This window comes from Notamacropus eugenii, chromosome 1 (assembly GCF_028372415.1).
Source record: "Notamacropus eugenii isolate mMacEug1 chromosome 1, mMacEug1.pri_v2, whole genome shotgun sequence".
Classification (NCBI taxonomy): Eukaryota; Metazoa; Chordata; class Mammalia; order Diprotodontia; family Macropodidae; genus Notamacropus; species Notamacropus eugenii.
In genome coordinates, this window is record NC_092872.1 from 693,721,299 (window position 1) to 693,747,257 (window position 25,959).

General features: G+C 37.3%; 1 protein-coding gene across 1 annotated transcript in view; it reads right to left on the minus strand.

Annotated features, from left to right (window-relative positions):
• The window catches only part of NAE1 (NEDD8 activating enzyme E1 subunit 1), a 53,014-nt gene that overhangs the window by 9,552 nt on the left and 17,503 nt on the right, over positions 1-25,959 (minus strand). Inside the window, exons 5-15 of the mRNA XM_072635945.1 lie at positions 25,043-25,114; positions 24,589-24,668; positions 23,472-23,581; positions 22,637-22,746; positions 20,871-20,933; positions 20,418-20,481; positions 19,868-19,959; positions 6,372-6,431; positions 6,138-6,271; positions 4,820-4,895; positions 4,610-4,649 (exon numbers count right to left, since the gene is read on the minus strand). Of these exons, the coding sequence (XP_072492046.1) occupies positions 4,610-4,649; positions 4,820-4,895; positions 6,138-6,271; positions 6,372-6,431; positions 19,868-19,959; positions 20,418-20,481; positions 20,871-20,933; positions 22,637-22,746; positions 23,472-23,581; positions 24,589-24,668; positions 25,043-25,114 (901 nt within the window). The remainder of the gene's footprint in view (positions 1-4,609; positions 4,650-4,819; positions 4,896-6,137; positions 6,272-6,371; positions 6,432-19,867; positions 19,960-20,417; positions 20,482-20,870; positions 20,934-22,636; positions 22,747-23,471; positions 23,582-24,588; positions 24,669-25,042; positions 25,115-25,959) is intronic.

The window sequence follows — 25,959 nt, forward strand, 5'->3', positions numbered from 1 at the left end:
ACTAGACACTTCCTGCCAAAGTAAAACTTAGTGATGACTCTTCTTTGAGTCTCACCATTTGAACAATTCTGAAGCCATCTACCTGTACTATCATTTAGTCCCAATCTTTTGATTTTTTTCTGCAATAAATGTTTAAAAATCTTTGCTAAAACATAAATAAAATATACCTATAACCATCACCCTGATCTACTAGTCTAGTAACCTAGTCAAAGAAGAAAATGAGGTTAGTCTGGCATAATTCCCTCTTAATGAAACAATACTGGCTCTTAATAGTTATTGCTGGGACAATGCCTGGCACATGGTACATGGTAGGTGCTTAATAAAGGCTTCTGGACTGCTTTCTTTTCTAGATGCTCGCTGATAAACATCCCTTTAGTAACATGTTCTATAATTTTGGCAGGATTTGAAGTCAAGCTTTCTAATCAATACAATGTGTAGATTTCATGTGTATCACTTCTGGAGGGCATTTATCCTTCTCTATTCTTGTGACTATTTGCTAGTCGACAAAATCTTTCAAAGATCTCTGATAGGGCTTAGCAACCATATCTTTTCAGGTTTTCAGTATCCCAGGATGTATGTAATCTGGGCCCAGTACAACCAGGTGCCTTCTTATTAGCTCTCTACTTCTGTAAGTGATCAACTCAACGGGTCACTTTGGTTCTCTCCTTTGCATCTCAAAGAACATTCTCTTCAGTGGAGAAAACATGAGTCAAATAAAATTTGAATAGCTCTGGTTTCTCTCCATTGGTTACCCCTCTTCTGTCCAGGTAGTAGTCCCATCCCTTCTGGTCTCTTCTTTTCTCCAATATTGCTTTTAAAAGTGCTAAGGATGCCTTTTACTTTAACTTTCATTTCAAACATACTTTCCCCAGCCCTCCTTTGAGACAGAAAAAATAATAGTTCATCCAAACCAATTAACAAGTAGACCATGTCTGACAGCATGTACAACAATCTGTGCTAAGAGGCCCACTTCTTAACCAAAAGAAAGCAAGTTTTTTCCTCATTTTTTTCTCCAGGGCCAAACTCTAGGATCACTGTAATTATTGCAAAATGTTCAATGTCATCATTTTCTTTCCATTCTCATTGTTGCAGTCACCGTATATAGTGTTTTGCTAATGCAGCTTATGTCTCTCTGAATGAGAGTATATTTTCCCATATTTCTCTGAATTCCTTCCATTCACTGCTACAATATGTGTATGCATATGCCTAAATTGGTTCAGCCATTTCATAAATTACAGATATCCACTCTGTTTCCAGTTGCTTGCTAACACATAAAAGCATTGCTATGTAATTTGGACTGATACTCCAGAAGTCATTAAACTGTTCCTATTGCATGCATAGTACTAGTAGGCTTATCCCCCAATGAGATCAAAGTGGGAAAGGACTAGTACAAAAATAACTAGGGCACCACTTTTTGTTGTAACAAAGAACAAGAAACAAAGTGTCTATCAGATAGAGAGTCGCTGAACAAATTATAGTATATGAATGTAATGGAATATTACTAAGTTATAAGAAATGAGGTATTCAGAATAATCTGAGAAAATTTGTATGGACTGATGCAGGGTGAAGTGAACAAGCCCAGGAGAATAATTTATACAATGACAGTAACACTAAAAATGAAAAAACTATGACAGACTAAGGAGCTATGATAAATACATTACCAATCATAACTTCAGAAGATTGATAATGAATTATGCTTCCGACCTCTTGGAAGAGTTGATGGACTAGAGGAGCTGAATGAAATACACATCTTCAGGCATGACCAAGGTGTGTATCTGACTTTAGGGACTATATGAAGGAGAAACTTTACTCTGGGGAAAGGGGAGAATGGAAGGGAAGGGAATCATAAAACTAAAAAGGATGAAAAGTGTCAAGGAATCATTTAAAAATACAAAGGAAAGTAGGAGGAGTTTCTAATGAGCTGAGCTGTGCTGAAACTACCATGTTAAATTTGAAATACACTTTTAAAAAATTAAACTGTACATGGTAGAAAGTCAACGTTTAAGATACATTCCTTTTTGTTTCCTTGTTATTTTAATAGGGAAATGTTACTGTTGTTGATGTTTGTCATGTTCCTAATAATCAAAAAGAGGAGAAATGAAACAAGGGGCTATTGTGAATACTTGGGTGAATATGGTACCTCTCTCTGCCTTTGAATTTCTTGGGTTCAATAGTTTTGTTTTCTCTTTTAAAATAAAATCCCTTTTGGTCCTCCTTCTTTTTCCTCATGAACCTATTTATTCTAAGCTTCAGCACTTGTGACATGATGATCTTGTTGTAAGATGGGGCTATAATTCTATGTTCATCCTCTACTTATCTGTTCTAGGTTCTGTCTACTCCGTGTGTCTTTTAACAACTGAAGCTGACTGATGAGTTCTCTACATCTCTGCAGATGAGTACATCCACATGGGTCTCATTAGACAACTTGCCCATTTCCTCTCCACTGGAACTGCTTCTTCTCTTTGCATCTTCAGAATTTCAATATCAAGAGCTTCCTATTCCTCTTGGACTACAGAATTTTAGGCCATGGAATCCTATCTATCATTTGTCTGAACTCTTTGAAAGCCTGAAGTTTTCCTAAAATCTAGTTTGCATATCAGACTAAATCCAGCTTTCCTCTCATCTTCTATTACTTAAAACAGAGTTTGTCATTTTCTGAGCTTCCCACCATTTCCACCCCAGTAACCAGTGAGAATCAGACACCAAATCACAATTCTCCTCATTAAAATAACAAAAAAACTTTTAACTTTAACTGAAATTCATTAAGTATTTAAGTATTTTAAGTATATTTTAAGAACTTCAAAATTTATACAGTACTTCACATATATCATCTCATTTAAACCTGATAATACCTCTCCATTTTGTAGATGAGGAAAATGAGGCAGGAGCTCGGATCCGTTGTTGAAGGTCTCCACATAACCCCACCTAAGGGAACTGAGCCCCGTGTGGTGGCCCTGCCCACACCCGAGCAGCTGAACTGGATCTCACACTGAATAGCAGCCCCACCCCCACCAAAAGCCCCGAGGCTGGGAGCAGCATTTGAATCTCAGACCCCAAGTGCCGGCTGAGCAGATCTGGAGGCGAGGTGGGTGTGGAAAGAAAACTCCGAGGTCAAGTCACTGGCTGGGAAAATGCCCAGAAAAGGGAAAAAAAATAAGACCATAGAAGGTTACTTTCTTGGTGAACAGATATTTCCTCCCTTCCTTTCAGATGAGGAAGAACAATGCTTACCATCAGGGAAGGACACAGAAGTCAAGACTTCTGTATCCCACACATCCAAAATAAATATACCATGGGCTCATGCCATGGAAAATGAGGCCCAGTGAAGTGACATAACCATAGTCACAGGAGTCAAGAGACAGAATTTAAAGCAGGCTTTTCTGACTCCAAGCCCAGCCTCTGATAAGCCCACATGGCCTCTCCTAAAAGAACAAAATTATCACTCAAGTAGCTGAGGAGTGGCTCCTCTGCTTTCTAACAGAGTTCTGGAGAGCTAACAGGCCTTGTCACTACAAGATCATGCCTTCACACCAGGCCAGTGACACATTTCCCAAACTCTTCTCTCTCTTTGTTTTTGTGCACACAAAGTGCTCAGCACGTTGCTAGAGCGTGGTGTAGAAGAGGGCCTCTACAGGTGCCTGAAGAATTGAAACAAATTGGGTAACAACATGTCTTCTGTTTCCGCCTTCATTCATCTCTCTGGCAAAGACTCCCCATCATGCTGATGCTGCTCCTCCTCGGGGTATCTGGATTTCCACACAACTTTATCTTCTTCACATACAGTGCGATTCCAATCTCCCTTTTACTTTTCCTGTTCCCTCTGAATAAGGGAATTGAAACAGGAATATGTCACTGATTCCAACTGTAGTTCTCATTCTACTGAGTCTCAGAAATAACTATGGGTAAAACCTGCCTCCTTAAATCAGAATGCCTACTTTCTTGCTTGTTATTGAAACAGAAAAGTTGTGGGGAAAATTTGATGAGGGTACCATCCAAATTAGTTTTTTGTTTTAAAACAGACTTTTAAGAAATGAAAAATATTATCAGTCTTTTGGACAACAATCATTCTCCACAGGACTTGAGAAACTCTTCATTATATTTCAACCATAAGAGCCAAATGAGCACTGAAACTGACATAGTTGATAAGAACCAGTATGTAAGTAGAAGAAAGCTCGAGTGTCCTATCAGAGTTCACCTTCAACATACATTTTAGGTAACCACTTATTCTAATTTTTTTCCACATTACTTAAAATGAATACAGAAAGGAATTTTGTATAAGTGTAAATATTATTTAATTTTAATTTGTCAGTATTGTTATAGATATAGTATTTATTTCTGGCTAAGTTTACACTATTATACCTAGCATAGTGTTTTGTATATAGTAGGTACTTAATAAATGTCTGCTGGCAAAGTTAATTCTTGCATTTTTTGAATGAAAATTCACACACGTAACTAAGCATCATAGCTGTATACATTCAGGCAAAGTTTCATCAATAGAGGAAACTACAGATTTTGAATCATTTAAACTTCCTGATAATCTCCTCACAAGACACTCTGTGTACATTACAGCAAACAAAATAATAAAGCAAATGAATCCAAGGCAACTTACAGAGTAATTTTAATTCTTTCTGTGAAATGGACTCTGGTGCCTGTAAAAAGACAAATGTTTGTTTTGTTCCAGAGCAAAAACAAATGTTAAAAGAGAATTCAGTGAACAATAATATCAATAACAGATCAAAAGAGCTTTTCCCAAGACCTGGGAGAGTATTTTCAACCCGGGACTGTACAGACTAAAGTAGAGCCTGGGCCAACAACTCACCTGACCAATAGACTGCAGCAATTTGGCAGCATGATTACCCACAGCAGCAGCATCTGTTTTTGCTTTTTCACGGTAACTAGAAAATAGGAGTATTAAAAATAGCTACTCAGAACACAATTTGAAACACTCTTAAAATTAATATCTTGAAACTAGAAAACAAAAGGCATCCATTTCTCCTCCCCAACAAGATGCTAATTTGGTAAATCTGACATTTGCTACCATACAGTATTACATGAAAATGACACCTGAAATTAGTGAATCTGACATGGTATTAAAAACACTGGATTCTAAAATATGGGGTGGGTTGTGGTTCTAGCTCCACAACTTGCTAATCCCCAGACCCTTGGCAAGTCACAAAACTTCAATCTGATTCATCTGTAAAAACAAAGGACTGACTTGTATGATCTCTAATGTCTGTTTCTAGCTTTAAATCTTTAGAAACTAAAATAGTTCTAATGTCATTTGAAATTTAGTCTTTACTACATAATAATTCACAATGTATGCTAGTCATTTTGAGGCAAATATTCCAATATACCCATGAAATATAAGAAGATTTAGAGAAAGACCACAAGCATGTTGAATGGATCCTACGTGGAAAATCTATGAGAACAAACAACTTTATGATGAAGCATCTACCTTCTGACAGAGAGGTGATGAATTTAAGATATAGACTGAGATACACTTTTGGACATGGCCAATGTAGGAATTTGCCTTACTTGACTATGCATATTCATTACAGGGGTTTTGTTTTTCTTTTTTCTCAGTCTGGGAGGAGACAGAGTAGGTTGTGGGGAGCTAGGGAATGGTTGCCAAGAAAAATGAAATGAAACTGAAACATTCTGAAATGCACAAAAGAGAACAGAAGGAAGGCAAGAATTACAGACAAATAGGACAGCTTTTGAGAGTAACATGTTGGATTTATAACACACTTAAAAGAAGAGCAAGTGTTACCCAATAGATTCATAGTTTCACGTACAACCCTCCTGGTTCTACTGTATAAAAAGAAGTGCTTATTCTGGTTGTTTTTTAGGAATTAAAAAATGAGGAAAAAAAATCACTGAGAGGAACATGAACAATAAACAGAATGAGAAGTTATGGATGGCTTATGATCTGTACCAAGATCACAAATCCAAAGAAATAATTACAAAAAAATGAAGTTCCATTTTCACCCTATTAGTCCAAGAAACTTCATATAATTTATTGATCTCTTATTTGAATCAGTGAAAGACAATATTAGAATTTTATATATATGGGGAACCTGTGGAACAGTAAAGTTAAAGATCTTTTCCAAAATTACATATTCAAAAAAATTACTTACATATTTTGTAATTTTATAAATTTTCCAGAATCTGCGATCATATCAGGAATAGTGCCTCGAACAGGTAAGTTTCCTTGACCCTCCCTTGCCACAAATTCTTTTAAAGCCCGAGCCAAAATCCAAAAGGGTGGACTCTATAAGCACATTAAAAAAAAACAAAAACAAAATTCCACCTGAAATTTCACTTTGTAACATGTATGTTTAGGTAATAGTGCTCTTAAAGAATCTTATTACCTGTTTGGTAATATTGATACAGTGATCATCATTAAATATGTCTTCAATACTGCTTGGTATCTAGAAAAGAACAGAGAAAGCCTTCATTTCTATTTTTTATTTAAGAAAAGAGAAAAGAACACTGATTGCAGAATCAAAGAAACTGGATTCTAATTCTGTCCCTGGAGCTTGGAGCTTAAGTCATTAAACGTTCTTGGGCTTCAGTTTCCTCTTCTGTAAAATGAAGGATTAGACTAGATGGCTCTGAAGTCTCTTCCAGCTCTGGATTTTCCTATGGATTGGCCCAGTTTGCATCACTTATCTTTTTTTTTTTCCATGTAGATTCTACTTTTTAAATAATTAAATTGCATTTTCAAGATGAATCTATGTGAAGTGATAATAAAACAAGGTACCAAATGGAAAAGAGAAATTCTTTCTCTCCTCTAGGTACTTAGATTAATGGGGATAATGTATCCCCCATTTGAATCTAAGCTCTTTAAAAGTCATGGATTGTTTAATTCTTTGGATCCCCAATGCTCATAACAAATGCCAATTATGTGGGAGGTATTAAATACTTCTTCTGTAGGGTGCTTTGGAACTATGCCCAAAGGACTATAAAATTATGTATACCCTTTGATCTAGTAATACCACTGCTAGGTCTGTATCCCAAAACAGATGAAAACCAAAAAAGAAAAGGACTTGTATGTACAAAAATATTTATGACAGCTCTTTTCTGGGGGCAAACAATTAGAAATTGAGGGAATGCCCATCAATTGGGGAATAGCTGAAGCTGTGGTATGTGATTATGATGGAATATTATTGTGCTATAAGAAATGAACAGGATGCTCTCAGAAAAACCTGGAAAGACTTACATAGGCTCATGCAAAGTGAAATGTATTGTGTACAAAGTAACAGCAATACTGTAAGATGATCAGCTGTGAATGACTTAGCTATTCTCAGCAATGCAATGATTCAAGACACCTCTGGGTCTTAGACTGAAAAATGTTACATCCTCAGAGAAAGAACTGACCGTGTCTGAACAGACTGAAGCACACTTTTGTTCTACTTTATTTTTCTTGAGTTTTTCTGTCTGTGTTTTCTTTCACAACATGACTATTATGGATATGTTTTGCATGACTATACATGTATAACCTATATCTAATTGCTTGCCTTCTCAATGAGGCAGGGAGGGGAGGGAGAAAGGGAAAGAATTTGGAACTTGTTTTAAATGTTAAAAATTATTTTTACATGTAACTGGGGAAAAATAAAATACTAAAAAAAATGCTTGCTGACTGACTGATAACACAATCTATTCTCCAATATCAATGAAAGAGGTAAAAGTTTATATGCATTCATGCTTGAAAACTGAATAATCCTATACTTATTAAACATTCGTTGTGTCCAGTCATGTGTTGGATTCTGGGACAAATAAAAAATTTAAATAAGACAAGGCTCAATCCACATGAAATTTACAACCAAGTAAGGGCATACACATACATAAGTAATTACAATCAGCAATATTGCCACAAGACTATTAAAGAGAGGCAAAGTTCTCTGTGAGGTCCCAAATGCAGACAGATCAGGATTTCATGGAGGAGGGAGGTTGATGGGGATGAGAAAGGCCTCTTTTGTGACCTTTGATTTGGGCTAAGTCTCAAAGGAAGCCAGGGAAGCATGGTAGCAGAGACCAGAGGAAGCTCATTCTAGGTATGGAGAGCAAACAGTGATAAGGGATGGTGTCAGGAGATGGACTGTCCACCAAGCATATATTTATGAAGTTGATGTTTTGAAGCCAAAAGTAAGACCTTATATTTAAGCCAATTTAATTTCATCTTAGTAGATTTGACCCAATGTTTTAACTTGCCAAGATCTTTGTGCATTGTGATTGTTTCATCCAGTATGTTAACTATAGCCCCTAGCTTTATGTCATCTATAAAATCGATAAAGATGCCATCTTTGCCTTTATCTAAGTCAGAGGTTCCCAAACTTATTTGGCCTACTGCCTCTTTTGCAAAAAAAAAAAAAAATTATTCAGCATCTTCCTGGGGTTAGGTTAGGTTAACTCTTATTTTTATTCAATGCCCACCCATTGCACTTGAGTTTACTACTACTCCCCAGATTGTTCTAGCACCCTTCATGGTATAGTACCCTTCAGGGGGTATCATGCACTTGGGAGACTATGATAAGTCATAACCAGATCTTTGCATAAGGAAGCTTGCAATGAAAGAATAACTGAAAAGAACAGCAGTAACTAGGTGTCACAGTGGATAGAGTACAGAACCTGGAGTCATAAAGACCTGAGTTCAAATCTTGCCTTAGACACTTACTGGTTATATGACCCCAGGCAAGTCACTTAACCTGTCTGCTTCAGTTTTCTCATCTGTAAAATGAGTATAATAATTGCACCTATCTCCAAAGTTGCTGTGAGCATAAAAGAGAGAATATTTGTAAAGCACTTTGCAAACCTTAAAGCATTAGGTATTATTAGTAAAAAATTATTATTATGGAGGCCTGAAGGCAGAAAGACCAGTAAAGAGTACTCTTGCAATAGTCCGGATAAGTGGCAATGAGAGCCAAAATGTGAGATAATGTGGAGGCAGGAAAGACAGAACTTGCTATCTTATCAGATATGAAAGGTAAAAAAGGAAAAACTAAAAGTTCAAAACAAATGTTTTCAATGTGTGAAACTGGATAAATGGTGGTGCCACTGACAGAACTAATAAAAGCAGGAGGTTGAGTATATTTTGATGGAAAAGATAATAAATTTGATTTTAGACATGTTGAAATTTGAAATAGTGGAATGCTATAGGCATTTAGAGATATGAGTTTGGAGTGCAGAAGAAAGATAAAGAGAAGACAGAGAATTGAGAATTATCTTATAGAACTGTACTGAGGTGCTCTTGGGAAAGAATGAGATTACACCTTTTCCCCTTGTAGAGAAAGAAAACAGCCAAGAACAGGATGTTAAATAGTCAAAAGGAGGAAGAAGGAAGACAGAGGAGAACTGAACAGAAAAATAGAAGGAGAATGAGGAGAGCGGTCTCTCTAAAGCTAAGCAAAAGATGGATGCTTCGAAGACATCAAAGAGCATGGCTGATGGGGAGAAAGACCATTCAATCTGTTAATAAGAAAGTAACAGACAACACTTCAGAGAACAGTTAGAGTACTGGAGGCAGAAACCAGACTGCAAAGGTTTTGAGGAGCTAGCAGAAGCATCTGGTATAAATAACTTTATTCAGTTTAGCACTATCTATTTATGAGTTATTGTTAACATCAGGAAGGAATAAAGAAACTTCAAATGTCTGTGGCCAGAGGAGAAGGCAGGGGAGAGGGACAGATTAAAAATACATGTGACATCTATCCGTTTGGAAAAATTAACAAAAAAGGAAAATGATGATGCTGCTGGGGCTATGGGAAGATAAGTATCTTAATGCACTGTCAGTTGAGCTGTGAACTAGTCTAGCCATGATGGTAAGCAATTTGGAACCATGACTGAAGAGCTAGTAGACTGTGGATACTCAATGACATAGTGATACCACTACTAGATTTATACCACAAAGATCAATAAAAGAAGAAAAGATCTATCTGTAAAAAAAAAAAAAAATTATAGCAGCTCTTTTTTTGGGGTGTCAAAAAACTAGAAACTGACAGGGATGCCCATCAACTAGCACATGACTGAACAAATTATGGTATATAAATGTGACTGAATACCACTGTGCTATAAGAAATGATAAAGAAATGATTTCAGAGGAACATGGGAAGACTTGTGTGAACTGATGCAGAGTAAGGTAAGGTGAACGACATATACGATAACAGCAATATTTTAAAGACAAAAAACTTTAAAAGACTGAGGAACTCTAGCCAACGTGACGAGTAACGATAATTCCAGAAAACTCAAGATGAAATATGCTACCCACCCCCTGATTGAGAAATTAGCAATAGAGTACAGACTGAGACATAATTTTTTTTGGACATGGTCAATGAAGGAATTCATTTTGCTTGACTATACATGTTTGTAAAAGGAGTTTTATTTTTCCTGCTTTCTCAGTTGGGGCAGGAGTGGGAAAGAGGGTCAAAAGAGAATGTGAATCTGAAGATAAAATGTAATTCAAAAAAAGAAAATACATGTGAGAGAGGAGGAAGGATAAAGCAAGGTCTCAGAATATGCAGTATTGTCTTTCTTTGACATAGGAGGGAAGGAGAAGGTGGGTGATGATGCTGAGAAGTAGTGAGGGATGGACAAGGCAAGATGAGAAGGAGTTCTCATCAGATGGCTCCACTCTTTTCAGTGAAGTAGGAGGCTAAATCATCTGCTGTTCAGTGTGAGGGATGATAATGTAGCTGGGGCTTGAGTAAAGTAAAAAGTATGGAATGTAACATTTAGCTAGTGCTAAAAAGGACTTAATGGCTCTGAATTTTTCCAACTTTATGAAAAATAAAGAATAACCTCACAAAGATCACACTGATCAAAAGTAGATGGGTGCGTTAAATAAATCCATCTTACTGAGTGTGACGCTGACACACAAGTCTCTGAAATAGCAATAGAACCTGAGTATCAATTATAATTGCTGATTCAAGTACAGACTGTGCAGGCATATATATTAAATGTTAATAGTGTTGACACCAATTATATAGAAGTGCTCTATAAATGAACTATGAAACACTTTTCTAAAGATATGTACTTCATAGCCCATTTATACAGCACTTTTGTGTTTAGAAAGTAGTTTTTAACATTATCTGAGCCAAACAACCACCGTGTCAGTATGTAGTACAAGTACTGTTATTCCCATTTTACTTATGAGGACACTGAGGCTAAGACAAGTTAAGATATTTGCCTAAGATTACGTAACTAAAAAGTTGCAGTGCTAAGAACTGAGGTGTCCCATCTACAAATTTAGTATTCTTTCTACTACACCAACATGACTCAAAGTTATGTAGGATATCTGTATTGTAAAGGCAGTATGGTAGACTTGGATGAGGTAGACTGACGTCTCAGCTCAACATTTACTAAGGCCTGCCACCTAATCTGAGGCTTAATTCAAATGAAAAAATAGATAAGATGAAAACATATCTGTAAAGCATTTAGCAGGTATGGGAATGTTTGCAAAACCACCATTATGAATATTTGTAGAAGGCTGAATATGAATAAAATTGACATTAAAAAAAATAATACATTAAGGAAAGATTACAATAATTTCAGGCACTTCAGAGACATTTTCTTAGTAAGTCTCCTTCTGAGGGAAAAAGACTTTGATATTCCTAGTGGGGCCTGTGGAATGATAGGAACCAGCTCAGAGTAGAAAGAAACCCTGGAATGTTCTAGAGCCCTAGGAAGCACCACGGCTCAGTTAAGTCCTGTTGTGTGTAGGGGAGATCAATGAGCTGCCAACTGCTTATTCCTGGAGTGAATGCTCAGTGCTTCTGCTGCCCAAGAGACCTGAAAGTATTTCTGGGACTTTGGGCCCACCTGGTAAATTATACTATTTTATAGCCCCCAAGAGCCATAGCTAGATAGGCTCTCTTTCCCAAACAATTCCAAACTCAATTTGTTTTTAAAAATCATAAACCTTTTATGATTAAAATCTCATAATAATTCAAATCAAACTATATCAAATAATTCAATTATCATAAAAATCAGATATATATCAAATCAAATAAGTCAAAACTAATAAAAATTCAAATTCACATAAGAATTTATCATAATAATTCAAATAATTTAATAATAATATAACGCAAAAGAAGAAACAAATACAGGTTTTACAAACTTTAAAGCACTATATCTCAGTTATTATTTTCCTCTCCAAAGTCAGTCAACAAACATTTATTAAGCACCCACTATGTACTGGGCACTATGCTAAGCTCTGGGGACATAAACATGAAAAAAGACAGTTCATGCCCTGAAGGAGTTTACAGTCTAACAGGGCAAGACAGCACACAGAAGCAGGGGTGGGGTAGAATGGTAGCCAGGACACAGCATAGTCAGAGAAGTCCCAAAGTTGTGAGGTCAGGTGAGAAATGAGGAGACGTCTGAGGTGAGCACCCTCCTTACATGGCTGACACTTTAGACTAACAGAATACTGCTTTTCGCCCAAGTGTCCTAGCTTCAATTTGTTACCACACACAAGCACATACATAATATCTGCTTTACCTAGAAAGGAATTAGAAGACCCCCAAAGAATTTCGTTACCACTTCTGTAGACTCTAGATAACTAGAATGGATTGCCATTTTAATGTAGCTCGCATACAACAAGCAATACATTTCTTCAAGCTCATTAAAACAGGATTCTATTTGTGTTATAAATGTGTATTCAGTCACACCACCTACAATCCAAAAAGTGCCCAAATTCCTATACATAATTATTATTCAGGTACCAACTCTATTAAAATCCAGTTGCCTTTTTATCTAAATCCTTTCCCTTTAGCAATTTTTAAAAATACCTAAAACTGTGCCCAAAACTGTGCATACCCTTTGACCCAGCAATACCACTTCTAGGTCTGTATCTCAAAGAGATCATAAAAAAGGGAAAAGGACCTACATGTACAAAAATGTTTATAGCAGCTCTTTTTGTGGTGGCAAAGAAATGGAAATTGAGGGGATGCCCATCAATTGAGAAATGGCTGCACAAGTTGTGGCATATAACTGTGATGGAATATTATAGGTCCATAAGAAATGGTGACCAGTGAGAGTGCAGAAAAACCTGGAAAAACTTGCATTAACTGAAGCTGAGTGAAGTGAGCAGAACCAGAACATTGTACACAGTAACAACAACACTGCGTGATGATCAACTATGATGGACTTAGCATTTCTCAGCAATACAGTGATCCAAGACAATTCCAAAAGACATATGATGGAAAATGTTGTTCATATCCAGAGAAAAACTATGGAGTCCAAACGCAGAATGAATCATATTATTTTCGCTTTGTTTATTTTTTTTGTAGTTTTTTCCTTTTGTTTTGTTTCTTGTTACACAACATGACTAACATAGAAATGCTTTGCATGATTGAACATATATAACCTATATCAAATTGCTTACCATCTCAAGGAGGACGGAGGGAAAAGAAGTAGGGATAAAATTTCGAACTCAAAATTTTATTAAAAAATGATTAAAAATTGTCTTTATAAGTAAATGGAAAAAACAAAATACTATTTAAAAGGAAAAATAAAAAATAAATATATTTGAGAAACACCCCCAGTGCTTTTTAAACACACAGTTTAAGAAGCACTGAAAGGGTCACAAGTGGAAAAAGTTTAAGAAACCCTGCCTTAGAACAGCAGAAAGAGTCTAGACTTGGTATTTAAGAGCCATAGGTTCACATCCTGGGTCTCTAACACTGACTAGTTGTGTAATGATTGGCAAGTCTCTTTTTTTCCCTAAGCTTGTTTCTTCATATGTAAGATGGCAATAACAGAGCTAACTCATAAGGTTATTATAAAAAAGTGCTTTATAAACCTTATTAAAGTCTTCAACTCCAGGAACTCTCTCTGATTCCAGGATCAAATATGAAATCCTGTTTGGCACTTAAAGTCCTCCACTGACTTTGTCCCAAGGGCAGAGCCAAGATGGCAGAGTAGAGGAAGCAGCCAAGCTCTACCAATATTTCCTCCAAATAGCTTTTAAATTAATACCTCAAATTGAATTCTGGAGCAGCAGAGCCAACAAAAGGTCAGAGAAAGATATTTTTTCCAGGTCAAGTAGACTTAAGAGGTCAAAAGGAAAGGTCTGTGACATTGGGTGGGGGCTAGCCTGGAGCCCATGTGGTGGTAACACCAGCTGTGGGCCTTGGTGGAAGCAACAACAGTAGATGCAGCCAGAGACAATAAGGGAATCTAGCAACTGGTGAGAAAAACATTGTGCTAGCTAGGGCCACGCAATTGAACACTTTTTGGCAACTACATTGCCCAATCCTACTTCTGGGTCACACAGTTCTAGAGTGAAGAGAAGTGCTTGCAATAACAAAAGACAGAGGTCCTAAGAAACACATAGCTTTCAATCACAAGGGATCAAGAACTGTAAGGAGTGATATCATTTGTTGTCCCAAGGGAGCAGGGGTCCTCAGGAGCAATACAGCTTTCAGTCCCAAGGGAGTAGGGGCCCTTCCTGGGTAAGGACCAGAGTGCAGACCAAAAAAGCAAACCTGTCCCCAAATCATACTACCTTGCAAAACCAAAAACTTACCTCCAACACTAGCTCTGAAAATAGCAATGTGAAAAAAGCCTGAAGCTTGAGACAGTGAACCCCAACTCCAACAACAGAGTCCAACTTTAACATAAAGTTCAAAGAACCTGACCATAAAAAGGTACTATGGTGACAAGGAAGACTAAACCACAAATTTAGAATGCTGTCAAAACAGCTATAAGCAAAGCCTAAAATGAAAAGGCAACTGGGCAGAAGCCCAACAGGAATTCCTAAAAGAGCTTAAAAAAGAATTTTAAATATTAAATAAGAGTGGCAGAAGAAAAACTGGGAAAAGAAATGAGACTGGTACAAGAAAATTATGAAAAGATAATTAATAGCTTGGTAAAAGAGGCATAAAGAAATACTGAAGAAAATAACACCTTAAAAAATAGATTGGCCAAGCATATTTTTTTTAATTTACTTTATTCTTTCTTGTGTTTTTTTAAATCTGTCTCTTCTTTCACAACTGTGACTAACAGGAAAATATTCCATAGATGATAGTTCATGTACAAACTATATTAAATTGCCTACCATTTTCAGAAGAAGGGAGGGAGGGAGAAAAATTTGGAACTCAAAATCTTGTGAAAAGATTCTTCACATGGGGCGGAGCCAAGATGGCGGAGTAGAAAGACGCACATACGCTACCTCCGAACCCACTGCCCATAAAATATCTGTAAAAAAAGAACCACCGGCAAATTCTGGAGCAGCAGAAGCCACAGAACAACAGAGCGGAAGAGATTTCCGCTCCAGAGAGCCTGAAAACCTCTTGCAAAAGGTCCCTTGCGCCCCGGACCCAGAGCAGAGCCCAACCCTGCCTCTGCGCGGCGCGGCGTGGAAAGAAGCAGATCCGAGCAGGCTTCAGGGATAGAATCTCCAGCGGCCGCGCGGGTCCCCCCACCCACACGTGACAAGGGTCGGTGAGAGGGTCTCTTCGGCGGGTTGAGAGGGGTGTGGGATGCCCCCATAACTCAGGCCCCCTCGGGAGGCAGCAGCGGAGGCGGGAGCAGACCAGGGCTCCCCAAGCAGGCAGGAGCCCAGATCCATTGTTGAAGGTCTCTGCATAAACCCCCTGAGGGAACTGAGCCCAAGAGGCAGCCCTGCCCTGACCTGAGCAGCTGAACTTAATCTCAGACTGAATAGCAGCCCCGCCCCCGCCCAAAGCCCTGAGGCTGGGAAGCAGCATTTGAATCTCAGACCCCAAATGCTGGCTGGGCGGATCTGGAGGTGAAGTGGGTGTGAAGAGGACACTCAGAAGTCAAGTCACTGGCTGGGAAAATGCCTAGAAAAGGGAAAAAAAATAAGACTATAGAAGGTTACTTTCTTGGTGAACAGGCATTTCCTCCCTTCCTTTCTGATGAGGAAGAACAATGCTTACCATCAGGGAAAGACAGAGAAGTCAAGGCTTCTGTATCCCAGCCCACTCAATGGGCTCAGGCCATGGAAGAGCTCAAAAAGGATTTTGAAAATCAAGTTAGAGAGGTGAAGGAAAAACTGGGAAGAGAAATGAGTGACGTGCAAAGCATGAAAAACAAGTAAACACCCTGCTAAAGGAGACCCAAAAAAATGCTGAAGAAAATAACACCTTGAAAAATAGGCTAACTCAATTGGCAAAAGAGGTTCAAAAAGCCAATGAGGAGAAGAATGCTTTAAAAAGCAGAATTAGCCAAATGGAAAAGGAGATTCAAAAGCTCACTGAAGAAAATAGTTCTTTCAAAATTAGAATGGAACAGATGGAGGCTAATGACTTTATGAGAAACCAAGAAATCACAAAACAAAACCAAAAGAATGAAAAAATGGAAGATAATGTGAAATATCTCATTGGAAAAACAACTGACCTGGAGAACAGATCCAGGAGAGACAATTTAAAAATTATGGGTCTACCTGAAAGCCATGATCAAAAAAAGAGCCTAGACATCATCTTTCATGAAATTATCAAGGAAAACTGCCCTGAGATTCTAGAACCAGAGGGCAAAATAAGTATTCAAGGAATCCACAGATCACTGCCTGAAAGAGATCCAAAAAGAGAAACTCCTAGGAACACTGTGGCCAAATTTCAGAGTTCCCAGGTCAAGGAGAAAATATTGCAAGCAGCTAGAAAGAAACAATTCAAGTATTGTGGAAGTACAATCAGGATAACACAAGATCTAGCAGCTTCTACATTAAGGGATCAAAGGGCATGGAATAGGATATTCCAGAAGTCAAAGGAACTGGGACTAAAACCAAGAATCACCTACCCAGCAAAACTGAGTATAATACTTCAGGGGAAAAATTGGTCTTTCAATGAAATAGAGGACTTTCAAGCATTCTTGATGAGAAGACCAGAGATGAATAGAAAATCTGACTTTCAAACACAAGAATGAAGAGAAGCATGAAAAGGTAAATTGCAAAGAGAAGTCATAAGGGACTTTACTAAAGTTGAACTGTTTACATTCCTACATGGAAAGACAATATTTGTAACTCTTGAAACTATTCAGTATCTGGGTACTGGATGGGATTACACACACACACATGCACATGCACACGCACACACACATAGAGACAGAGTGCGCAGAGTGAATTGAAGAGGATGGGATCATATCTTATAAAAATTAAATCAAGCAGTGAGAGAGAAATATATTGGGAGGAGAAAGGGAGAAATGGAATGGGGCAAATTATCTCTCATAAAAGAGGCAAGCAAAAGATTTATTAGTGGAGGGATAAAGAGGGGAGGTGAGAGAAAAACATGAAGTTTACTCTCATCACATTCCACTAAAGGAAGGAATAAAATGCACACTCATTTTGGTATGAAAACCTATCTTACAATACAGGAAAGTGGGGGATAAGAGGATAAGCAGGGTGCGGGGGATGATGGAAGGAAGGGCATGGGGAGGAGGGAGCAATTTGAGGTCAACACTCATGGGGAGGGACAGGATCAAAAGAGAGAACAGAAGTAATGGGGGACAGGATAGGATGGAGGGAAATATAATTAGTTCTTACACAACACTACTATTATGGAAGTCATTTGCAAAACTACACAGATTTGGCCTATATTGAATTGCTTGCCTTCCAAAGGGAAGGGGTAGGGAGGGAGGGAGGAAAAGAAGTTAGAACTCAAAGTCTTAGGAACAACTGTTGAGTACTGTTCTTGCCACTATGAAATAAGAAATACAGGTAAAGGGATATAGGATGGAGATAAGGGCAGAGAGGGATGATAGAAGAGAGAGCAGATTGGCAGACAGGGGCAATTAGAACGCTCGGTGTTTTGGGGTGGGGGGAGGGGACAAAAGGGGAGAAAATTTGGAACCCCAAATTTTGTGAAAATGAATGTTAAAAGTTAAATAAATAAAGAAGGAAAAAAAAGAAAAAAAAAGATTCTTCACATGTAACTGGGGAAAAATAAAATACTATTAAAACATTAAAAAAGAAAGAAAAGAGGTACATAACTTCACTGATGAAAATAACTCATGAAAAGTTAGAATTGGGCAAGCAGAAGTCAATGACTTCATGAGACATCAAGAAACAATAAAACAAAATAAAAAATAGAAGAAATGTGAAATATTTCATCAGAAAAAGACCTGACCTGAAAAACTGATCAAAGAGAGATAATTTAAGAACTACTAGACTGCCTGAAAGCCAGGATCAAAAAAAGAGCCTAGACATCATATTTCAAGAAATTGTAAAGAAAATCGCCTCAATATCCTAGAATCACAAGGTAAAAGAGAAATTGAAAGAATCCACCAATCATCTCCTGAAAAAGATCCCAAAATGAAAACTCCCAGGAATATTAGAGCCAAATTCTAGAGTTTCCATGTCAAAGAGAAAATACTTCAAGTAGTCAGAAACTATTTAAATACTGTGAAGCCACAGTTAGGATCACACAAGCTTTAGCAGTTACCACATTAACGGAAAGCAAACTAGCTAGGATTACAATAGAGAATAATCTGTCCAGCAAAACTGATGGATATTTAATGAATGGAAGACTTTCAAGCACTTCTGATGAAAAGACCATTGACAGACAAAAAAATCTGACTTCCAAATATAAGACTCAAGAGAAGTATAAAAAGGTGAATGTGAAAGAGAAAGCAATAAGATTAAACTGTTTACATGAAATGCCTATGAATGGTATCATTATTAGGGAAGTTGGAAGGACTCTACATGGAGGGCATGAGAGTAAATATATTGGGATGATATTAAAAAGACTGAATGGGTGAGAAAGAGGGATGTACTGGGAGAAGAGGAAAAGGAGAGAAAGAGTGGGGAAAATTATCTCTCATAAAGAGGGATGTGAGGAAGAGCTTTCCTAGTGGAGGGGAAAATGTGGGGTTGGGGTGACACCTGAACCGCCCTCTCATCTGAATCGGTTTAAAGAAAGAAGTATAGATAGACACATTCAACTTACTCAACACAGAAGTACGAGGGGAAGGGGATAACAGAAAGGGAAGGAAATGATTAAAGAGAAGGCAGATTAAGGGAGGGACTGGTCAGAAGCAAAACAGACTTGTCTGAGGAGGGGAAATATCATGAATGTTATTTTGGGTACGAAAAACCTAGAAAGGTTACTATAATCTGGAGCACCACATTAAAATGGAGAATAGTGATGTTATTGGGTATACTCTTGTAGATTTCTACATTTATAAAGTTCTTGATGGCTTAAACGTTGAATGTGTGTGAAAAGTTAAGGGCAGAACTGCATTTGATAGATAAACTAGAAGAATCTGCCTTATATTTAAAGTTTAGCATATACATTCTGCTGCCGTACTTGTAATAACCAAAAATCAGAGGAGAACATCAAGGAAACAAAGGCTTTAACTTAATAAATAAGTGGCTAGTAGCAAGATCATTTTGACTGACAGCTAAAATCACAAAAGAGAATGGAGTGGCGTAAGAAAGATCAATAAATTAATTAAAAAATTCATAAAAAATAAAATAAAGCCCTTTTCCACTTGGCCCCTGTCTATCTTTTCACAGCTGTCACAATCTATTCATTGTTCCTCAAATAGGCCCTCCATCTCCCTTGTCAGTGAATTTGTACTGGCTGTCCTCCACACCTGGAATGTTCTCCCTCCTCACCTAACTCCTATCTTCAAGATTCACTCAAATCTCACCTTCTGGCAAGAGACCTTCCCAGTCACCAGTCTTCCTTTCCCTCCAAAGTCCCTTCTTGTTAAGATTACTTTCCATTTATACTGTATTTATCTTGTATCTACTTAATCACTTGTATGCTGTTTTTCCCACATTAAGAATGGGAGTTCCTTTTGCCTTTTTTCATATTCTTAGCATCTATATCATTGTACCTGACAAGGGCAAATGATTAGTATATTGTTTGTTGACTATTTAATGAGTTGATAATACTCATAATACCTGAGTGGTATTTAGTGCTGTATTCACATTTTTTATAGCTTCTTCAAAATTTTCTTCATCTTCTGGAACACCATTTTCATTCTTCAGAATACCTGTTTGAGCAGAAATTAACAAAGAAATGAGTTCCTCCTTCTTTTTCTCCAATCATCTCACATTCTAGCATTTTGAAAGGTTAAGTCAGTACACTGTATCTTAAGATGGATATGGCTTATGAAAAATGGATCTTGATAATATTTGCATGAATGCACATATATAACCTTTATTAAATTGCCTGCCTTCTCAGTGATGGGGGATGGTAGAGAACTTAATGATTAAAAATTGTTTTCACATGTAACTGGGTAAAAATAAGGTATTAAAAATTTTAAAAACAGGAAAATGAAAAATGGATCTTAGATTGCCTACAGGAAAAGAGTTTATATCTCCAGCAGATGAGAACATGTTAAGAGATGCAATCTCAAAGTAAATAAAAACATTTGCCTCAAATAAAAAATAGATTTCTGGTTGTTCTTTCAAATACTGTACAATCCATAGTTACATTTTATAACATTACCTTGTCTAATCAAATCTCTGAAGGCTTCTTTCTCTTTGTATGTTTTAGGTATTTGTCCATTCTTCTAAAGTAGTTAAAATAAAAAGCCTCACATGGTTACATAAACTCAATACACAAAAATCTAGAGTTTACATGTTTTGAATTCCCACAACACAAGTAATTAATATTCACTCGTTTTTCAATAAATAACCAAAGAACCATTGGGTGAATTTAAAAGATCATTTCATAGTGTTTTGATATACCTTCCCAATTTTCCTCCACAATATATTTCAGAATGACATTCATGTAATTAAATATTTTTGCTAATTAAAAAGTCTATCAAAAGAACCACCCAATTTTAAAAGTCCTTTTTTTCAAGACAAAAAATAGCCAAACAAACCTAACAACTGGTGTTCTATAACATGCTAAAAATACAATATCTATCAAAAAAAAAAAAAAAAAAGGAAGACTTACATCACTGTGCCACTGCGCCAAATACTTAGCTACAATCACAATCCATGGAGTATGGCTGTGGTCCTGAGAATAAGAGGAGAGAAAGGCTGAGTACACAGACTTGAACCCAAGAGCCCTGGCTTAGAATCCCCACTCTAACACTCTTAGCTACAGGCCAAGTGCAGGTAAAGCATGACCCTCTGAACCTCAAATCCTTCCACTACTTACTTTGTAGGGTTTTTTGGAGAAAGGTACTCAGTAAACCTGAAGCCCCACAGAAACAGGAGCTATTATTATGGTCACTGGGTAGATTTTTTTTTTTGCTATCTCATTTTTCCTGTTAATGGTCAATTTTTCCTGTTTGAGTTGTACCAAATACTTACAGGCATTTTCTAATCCATCCTCCATCTCGCTGTGATGCGGAGGTCATTCAATCACCACAAGCTCCACCTGTGACCATTAAGTCCCCTTGCATTACCTTGCCCTCTAAGAAAGAGGCGGCCCTTCTCACCAAAGCCAATCCCTCCAGCTGCGTCCAGGATTCCTCTCATTAGCTCTCGCAATCATCCCCCTTCTCTCTAATTTCCAATCTCTTCTTATCTACTGTCTCCTTCCCTCAATCCTTAGAAAATCCCCCTTTGAATGTATTACATGATCACACATTTATAACTTATATCAGATCATCTTAGGGAGGGAGATGGTAAGGGAGGAATAGAAGGAGAGAATTTGGAACTCAAAACTTTAAAAAAAGTGTTTAAAAACTGTTTTAACATTTAGTTTGGAGAAAAATAAAATATTATTAAAAAAAAAAAAAGAAAATCCTCCTTTGACTCAATCATCCCTTTAAGTTACCAGCCTGTTTTTCTCCTTCCCTTTCCCAGCCAAACTCCTACAAGTTGTCTCCACTTACTTCATCCTCCTCCTCTCTTCTAACCTTTTAAAACTTTTTCGATCCAGCTTCTGACAATATCACCCACTGAAACTACTCTTCAAAGTTCCCAAAACACTATTTGCTGCCAAATCTAATGATTTTGATCTTAATCTTTATCCTTCTAGATCTCTATGCAGCACCAGCCTTTCTCCTGAATGCTCTCTCCTCTCTGGATTTCTATGACATCCCTGTTCCTTGGTTCTCTTCCTAACTTCATGACCGCTGCTCTGTCTCCCTGACTGGCCCCAGTGGTGGCTAGACCCCAAAGTACAGCTATGCTCTTTTGTCCTTCCACACTCTTTCACTTGGAGACCTCATTAGCTCCCATAGGTCTGATAATCATCTTTATTCAGATGATTCCCAGATTTACACAACAGACCAAGTCTCTCTCTTGAGATCCAATCTTGTATCACAAATCACCAGTTGGACATTTCAAACTACATGCCCCATGGATTTCTTAAATACAGTATATACTTAAATACAAGAAAACACCCCACCCCACCGCACAAATTTCCTTATTGAAACCTTGGCTCCTCCCTCTCATTCACCCCAAATAGCCTATAAGTTGCCAACTGTTCCCTGGTCTATAGGGAAAAAATGTATCTTCTATTTACATGTTTAAGTAATAAACTTCATGAACACATTTATTGAATTCACATGGCTATGTAAATTATAAACAGCCTGACTTGTGAAGTCATGAGTCCTATAACAGAATAAAACAAAACTAAGAGGTCCTGAGCCATGTCAATATGAGTGAAAACTGCCCTTAACAGTGATGACCACTTGCATAAGCAAACCAATGTACAGAACATGCTGATTTCTTGTCATAAAGACAAATTACAAACGTAGTACCCACCTTCTTCTCCATGTGGTCTAAATCATAGGACTGTATGTGCTCTCTTAGCTCAGGAAATGGCTTATCCAGTCGAAGATCTTCTAGTGCATTGTCTGGATGAGATTCTATTACTGAGAAACAAACAAAATGTGTGACCAGCTGAGTTTACTTAAGGGAAGATAAGTGAGAACAGAAGGGCTGCAGAGATCAACTGAGTCCTGAGCAGAAAGAGCAATGGAAGACCGAGGTTCAAATCCCAGCTCTACTAATTCCTGAATGACCTTGGGCAAGTCGTTTCTTTCTCCTTCTGGGCCTCAGGTGTGGCAACTGTCAAATGAGGAGTGGAACTAAATGGCTTCTACAGTCTCTCCTAGCCCTGGGATCTCCTGTCTCCTGAGGAATCCTCTTATTTCACAGGCGCCGAGAACAGAGCCCAAAGAAAGGAGAAACTACTTGCCCAAGGTCATACAACGAATCAATAACAGAGTCAGAGTTTCAACTCTTTACAGACACTTTTCTTTCACTAATGAAACTCACTGTTCAAGACACATGTTATGTTTTTCTCCTGGGCACATTATAAAGCCAAAGTAACTAAAGAACCCCGACTTTAATAAAATTTGAAAAACTATGCCTCTAAAAAAATTCTTCTGGGGGTAAAATCATATTCAATGTGATTAAAACAAAAAGTATGTAAACACAACATCTAATACAGAATGGAGCCTCCTATGAGTCCCAGTTTAAAGATGCACTAAGACTTATAGGGACACCATATGGGAAACTAAAAATGATTTTTAAAAATTGTATCAAATTTACATGCACACAAATTCAAACTCAAATTGCTTTTAATTTCTCTTACCTGGATGTTCTTTTATAATGATCCTCATATAACCAACCAATCCATATGTTCTACAGACCAAAAGAGGGATGCAAGCATTCCAAAGGATTTCTGCTAAATTTAGCAACGTACTGCAAAAGAAAGCAAATACATCCAAATGTGAAGAAAAGAGACAAATACACCCCAAACAGCATTAAAATACAGCAATGTAAAGTTCTTTTTACTGGTATATCTTTCAGTTCTAAGCATTTCTTCTGGCTCTCCCCCATGCCTAGAATGTTCTCCCTCCTCATCTCTGCCTCTGGGTTTCCTTCAAGTTCTAGCTAAAATCCCCTCTTCTAACAAAAGCTTTTCCCAAACCCTCCTAATTCTACTGCCTTCCTTCTGTTAAATCATTACTTTTATCCTGTAAATAGTACATGTGTTTGCTTGCTATCCCCTCCCTCAGAGTGGGAGCTCCTTTAAGGCAGGAGCTGTCTTTTTGCCTTTGTTTGTATCCGAAGCACTTGGCACAGTGCCTGGCACGTAGTAGATGCTTAATAATTTTTTACTAACTGACTATAACAAAGGGAAAGATACAAATGGTGTATTCAGACAATTAAAGTATTATATTGTAGAGAAATGCAAATGTTTACTTGCAAATGAGCTCAAACTCAAAACCAATACGTATCCTTAGAACTAGAAGGAGATGAAATGTCCTACTTTTCCAATTAGAGTACTGCTTGAAAACATTTTCAACTGTCTCTATCATTGCTATAACCCTAGAAAATTAAATGGTGAGAAATATTTATAAATCACTTAGGCTCAAACAAAATGTTTTCTGTAATTACAACTGCTACTGATGTTTCTATCTTCGTAAATATTTAGGGAAATATTTTAAAAAATGTTCCTCCTTCCCCACGCTGTTCCTTTGCCTGTCTTTTCAGGGACTACCAGTTTGTAGATGCTCACTATAAAAGCATTCCTCCTTTTATTCATTCAATGTGTTCATTCACGCATTCAAGCAAAAGCTACTATGCAGCATTCATGCATTATCTGCAGTGTCATCCTTTCTGGGAAAAAGAAACAATCTAGGTCTAAGAGCAGAATGAAAGCCCCTTCCCGCCTTGCCCCAATGACTGAGGGCATAAAGATGTACCTTTCTGGCAAATGAGTCGCTACCACCACATCAAACCTACAGAAAAATGAAGGATCATTGTCTAGGAGTTTTTCTGGACTCTAAATAGGACAGGGGAAAAAAAATCCAACAATTTGACATTCACATTTCAGTAAGGCAGAACAATTTCAAATAATCTTAGAAAACAGGAAATAATGCAGGCATTATCAAAGTTAAATCAGGTCAATGACAGATGCCATTAAGGAATGACATTATTTAAGATTCAATCCCAGCTCTACTAATCCCCACTCTAATATTCTTTCTGCTACTGTATCCTACCTCAGCATTCTGTTCTCACTCTTCATCTTTAATGTGACGTTATTTAAGAATCAAGACAATAAATCCTAGGATTTTCACCAGTTTTCAGATAAACAAATTGGAAAATGGCTCCATGATCAGTTTTTAAAAGGCAGCAATAAGTTAAAGATACACACACCTCTTCCACAAAACTCCCGGAGACATCATTATTTAATTCTTGTAAGAGTTCCATGGCAGCTTGAGCTCGGTTCTTTTTTTAAAATAAACAAAGCAATTGATTCAAGTTAGGGATATTCTGGTTATAAAACTACCAATTTACACACATTGCAAAACTTGCCCTGCAATGCTATTAAAACTGCATGCATACCTCTAGCAATCATTTTTAAAGTGGTATTTTAAATTGCAAGTAAAAGGAAATATCACTTAACATATACACTGAACTTATAATTAAGAGATCTGAGTTTGAGTTCCAACTTAGCCACTATGTGACCAAAGGTAGTAACAACCTCTCAGGGTCTTAAGTTTCCTTATCTATAAAACAAGGGGGGATAAGACTCGATGACTCCCGCAGTCCCTTCAAGATCTAACCTTCTGTGGAAAAACTTAATTAACCAGAATACAATTAAGAAGAATTTTTAAAATAACAACACATATTTGATACTTTCTTTTTATAAGAAATTGGCAAATAAGAAAATAATCTAATACTTTAATTTTTTAAATTTAACTACAGGGTGAGTTCTGAAGCCAGTACAATTCAGTCGTATCTTCTGCACCTACAGAAGTAGACAGTGACTGACCACTGATGATCAGAATAAGGGCCTGGCAGTCAAAGAAAGGTTCATTTTAAGCTTGGCATGTAGCACTCGGGCAGGAAAACAGAGTAATAAATTTTGAGAAAAAAATTACTTAAAGATAGAATTTTTTGGCTACTCTCTAATTAGAACAGTAATATAACTTTAAAAAAATCTGAGTGCCTGAGATACCAAGACAAAATAAAACATCAAAACGCCTCATAAGCCCTGAAGATTCTTGCTGATCACAATGTAATTTTAAATGGCACAAAGTAAAAACCTAATAAATACATGTATATATGTG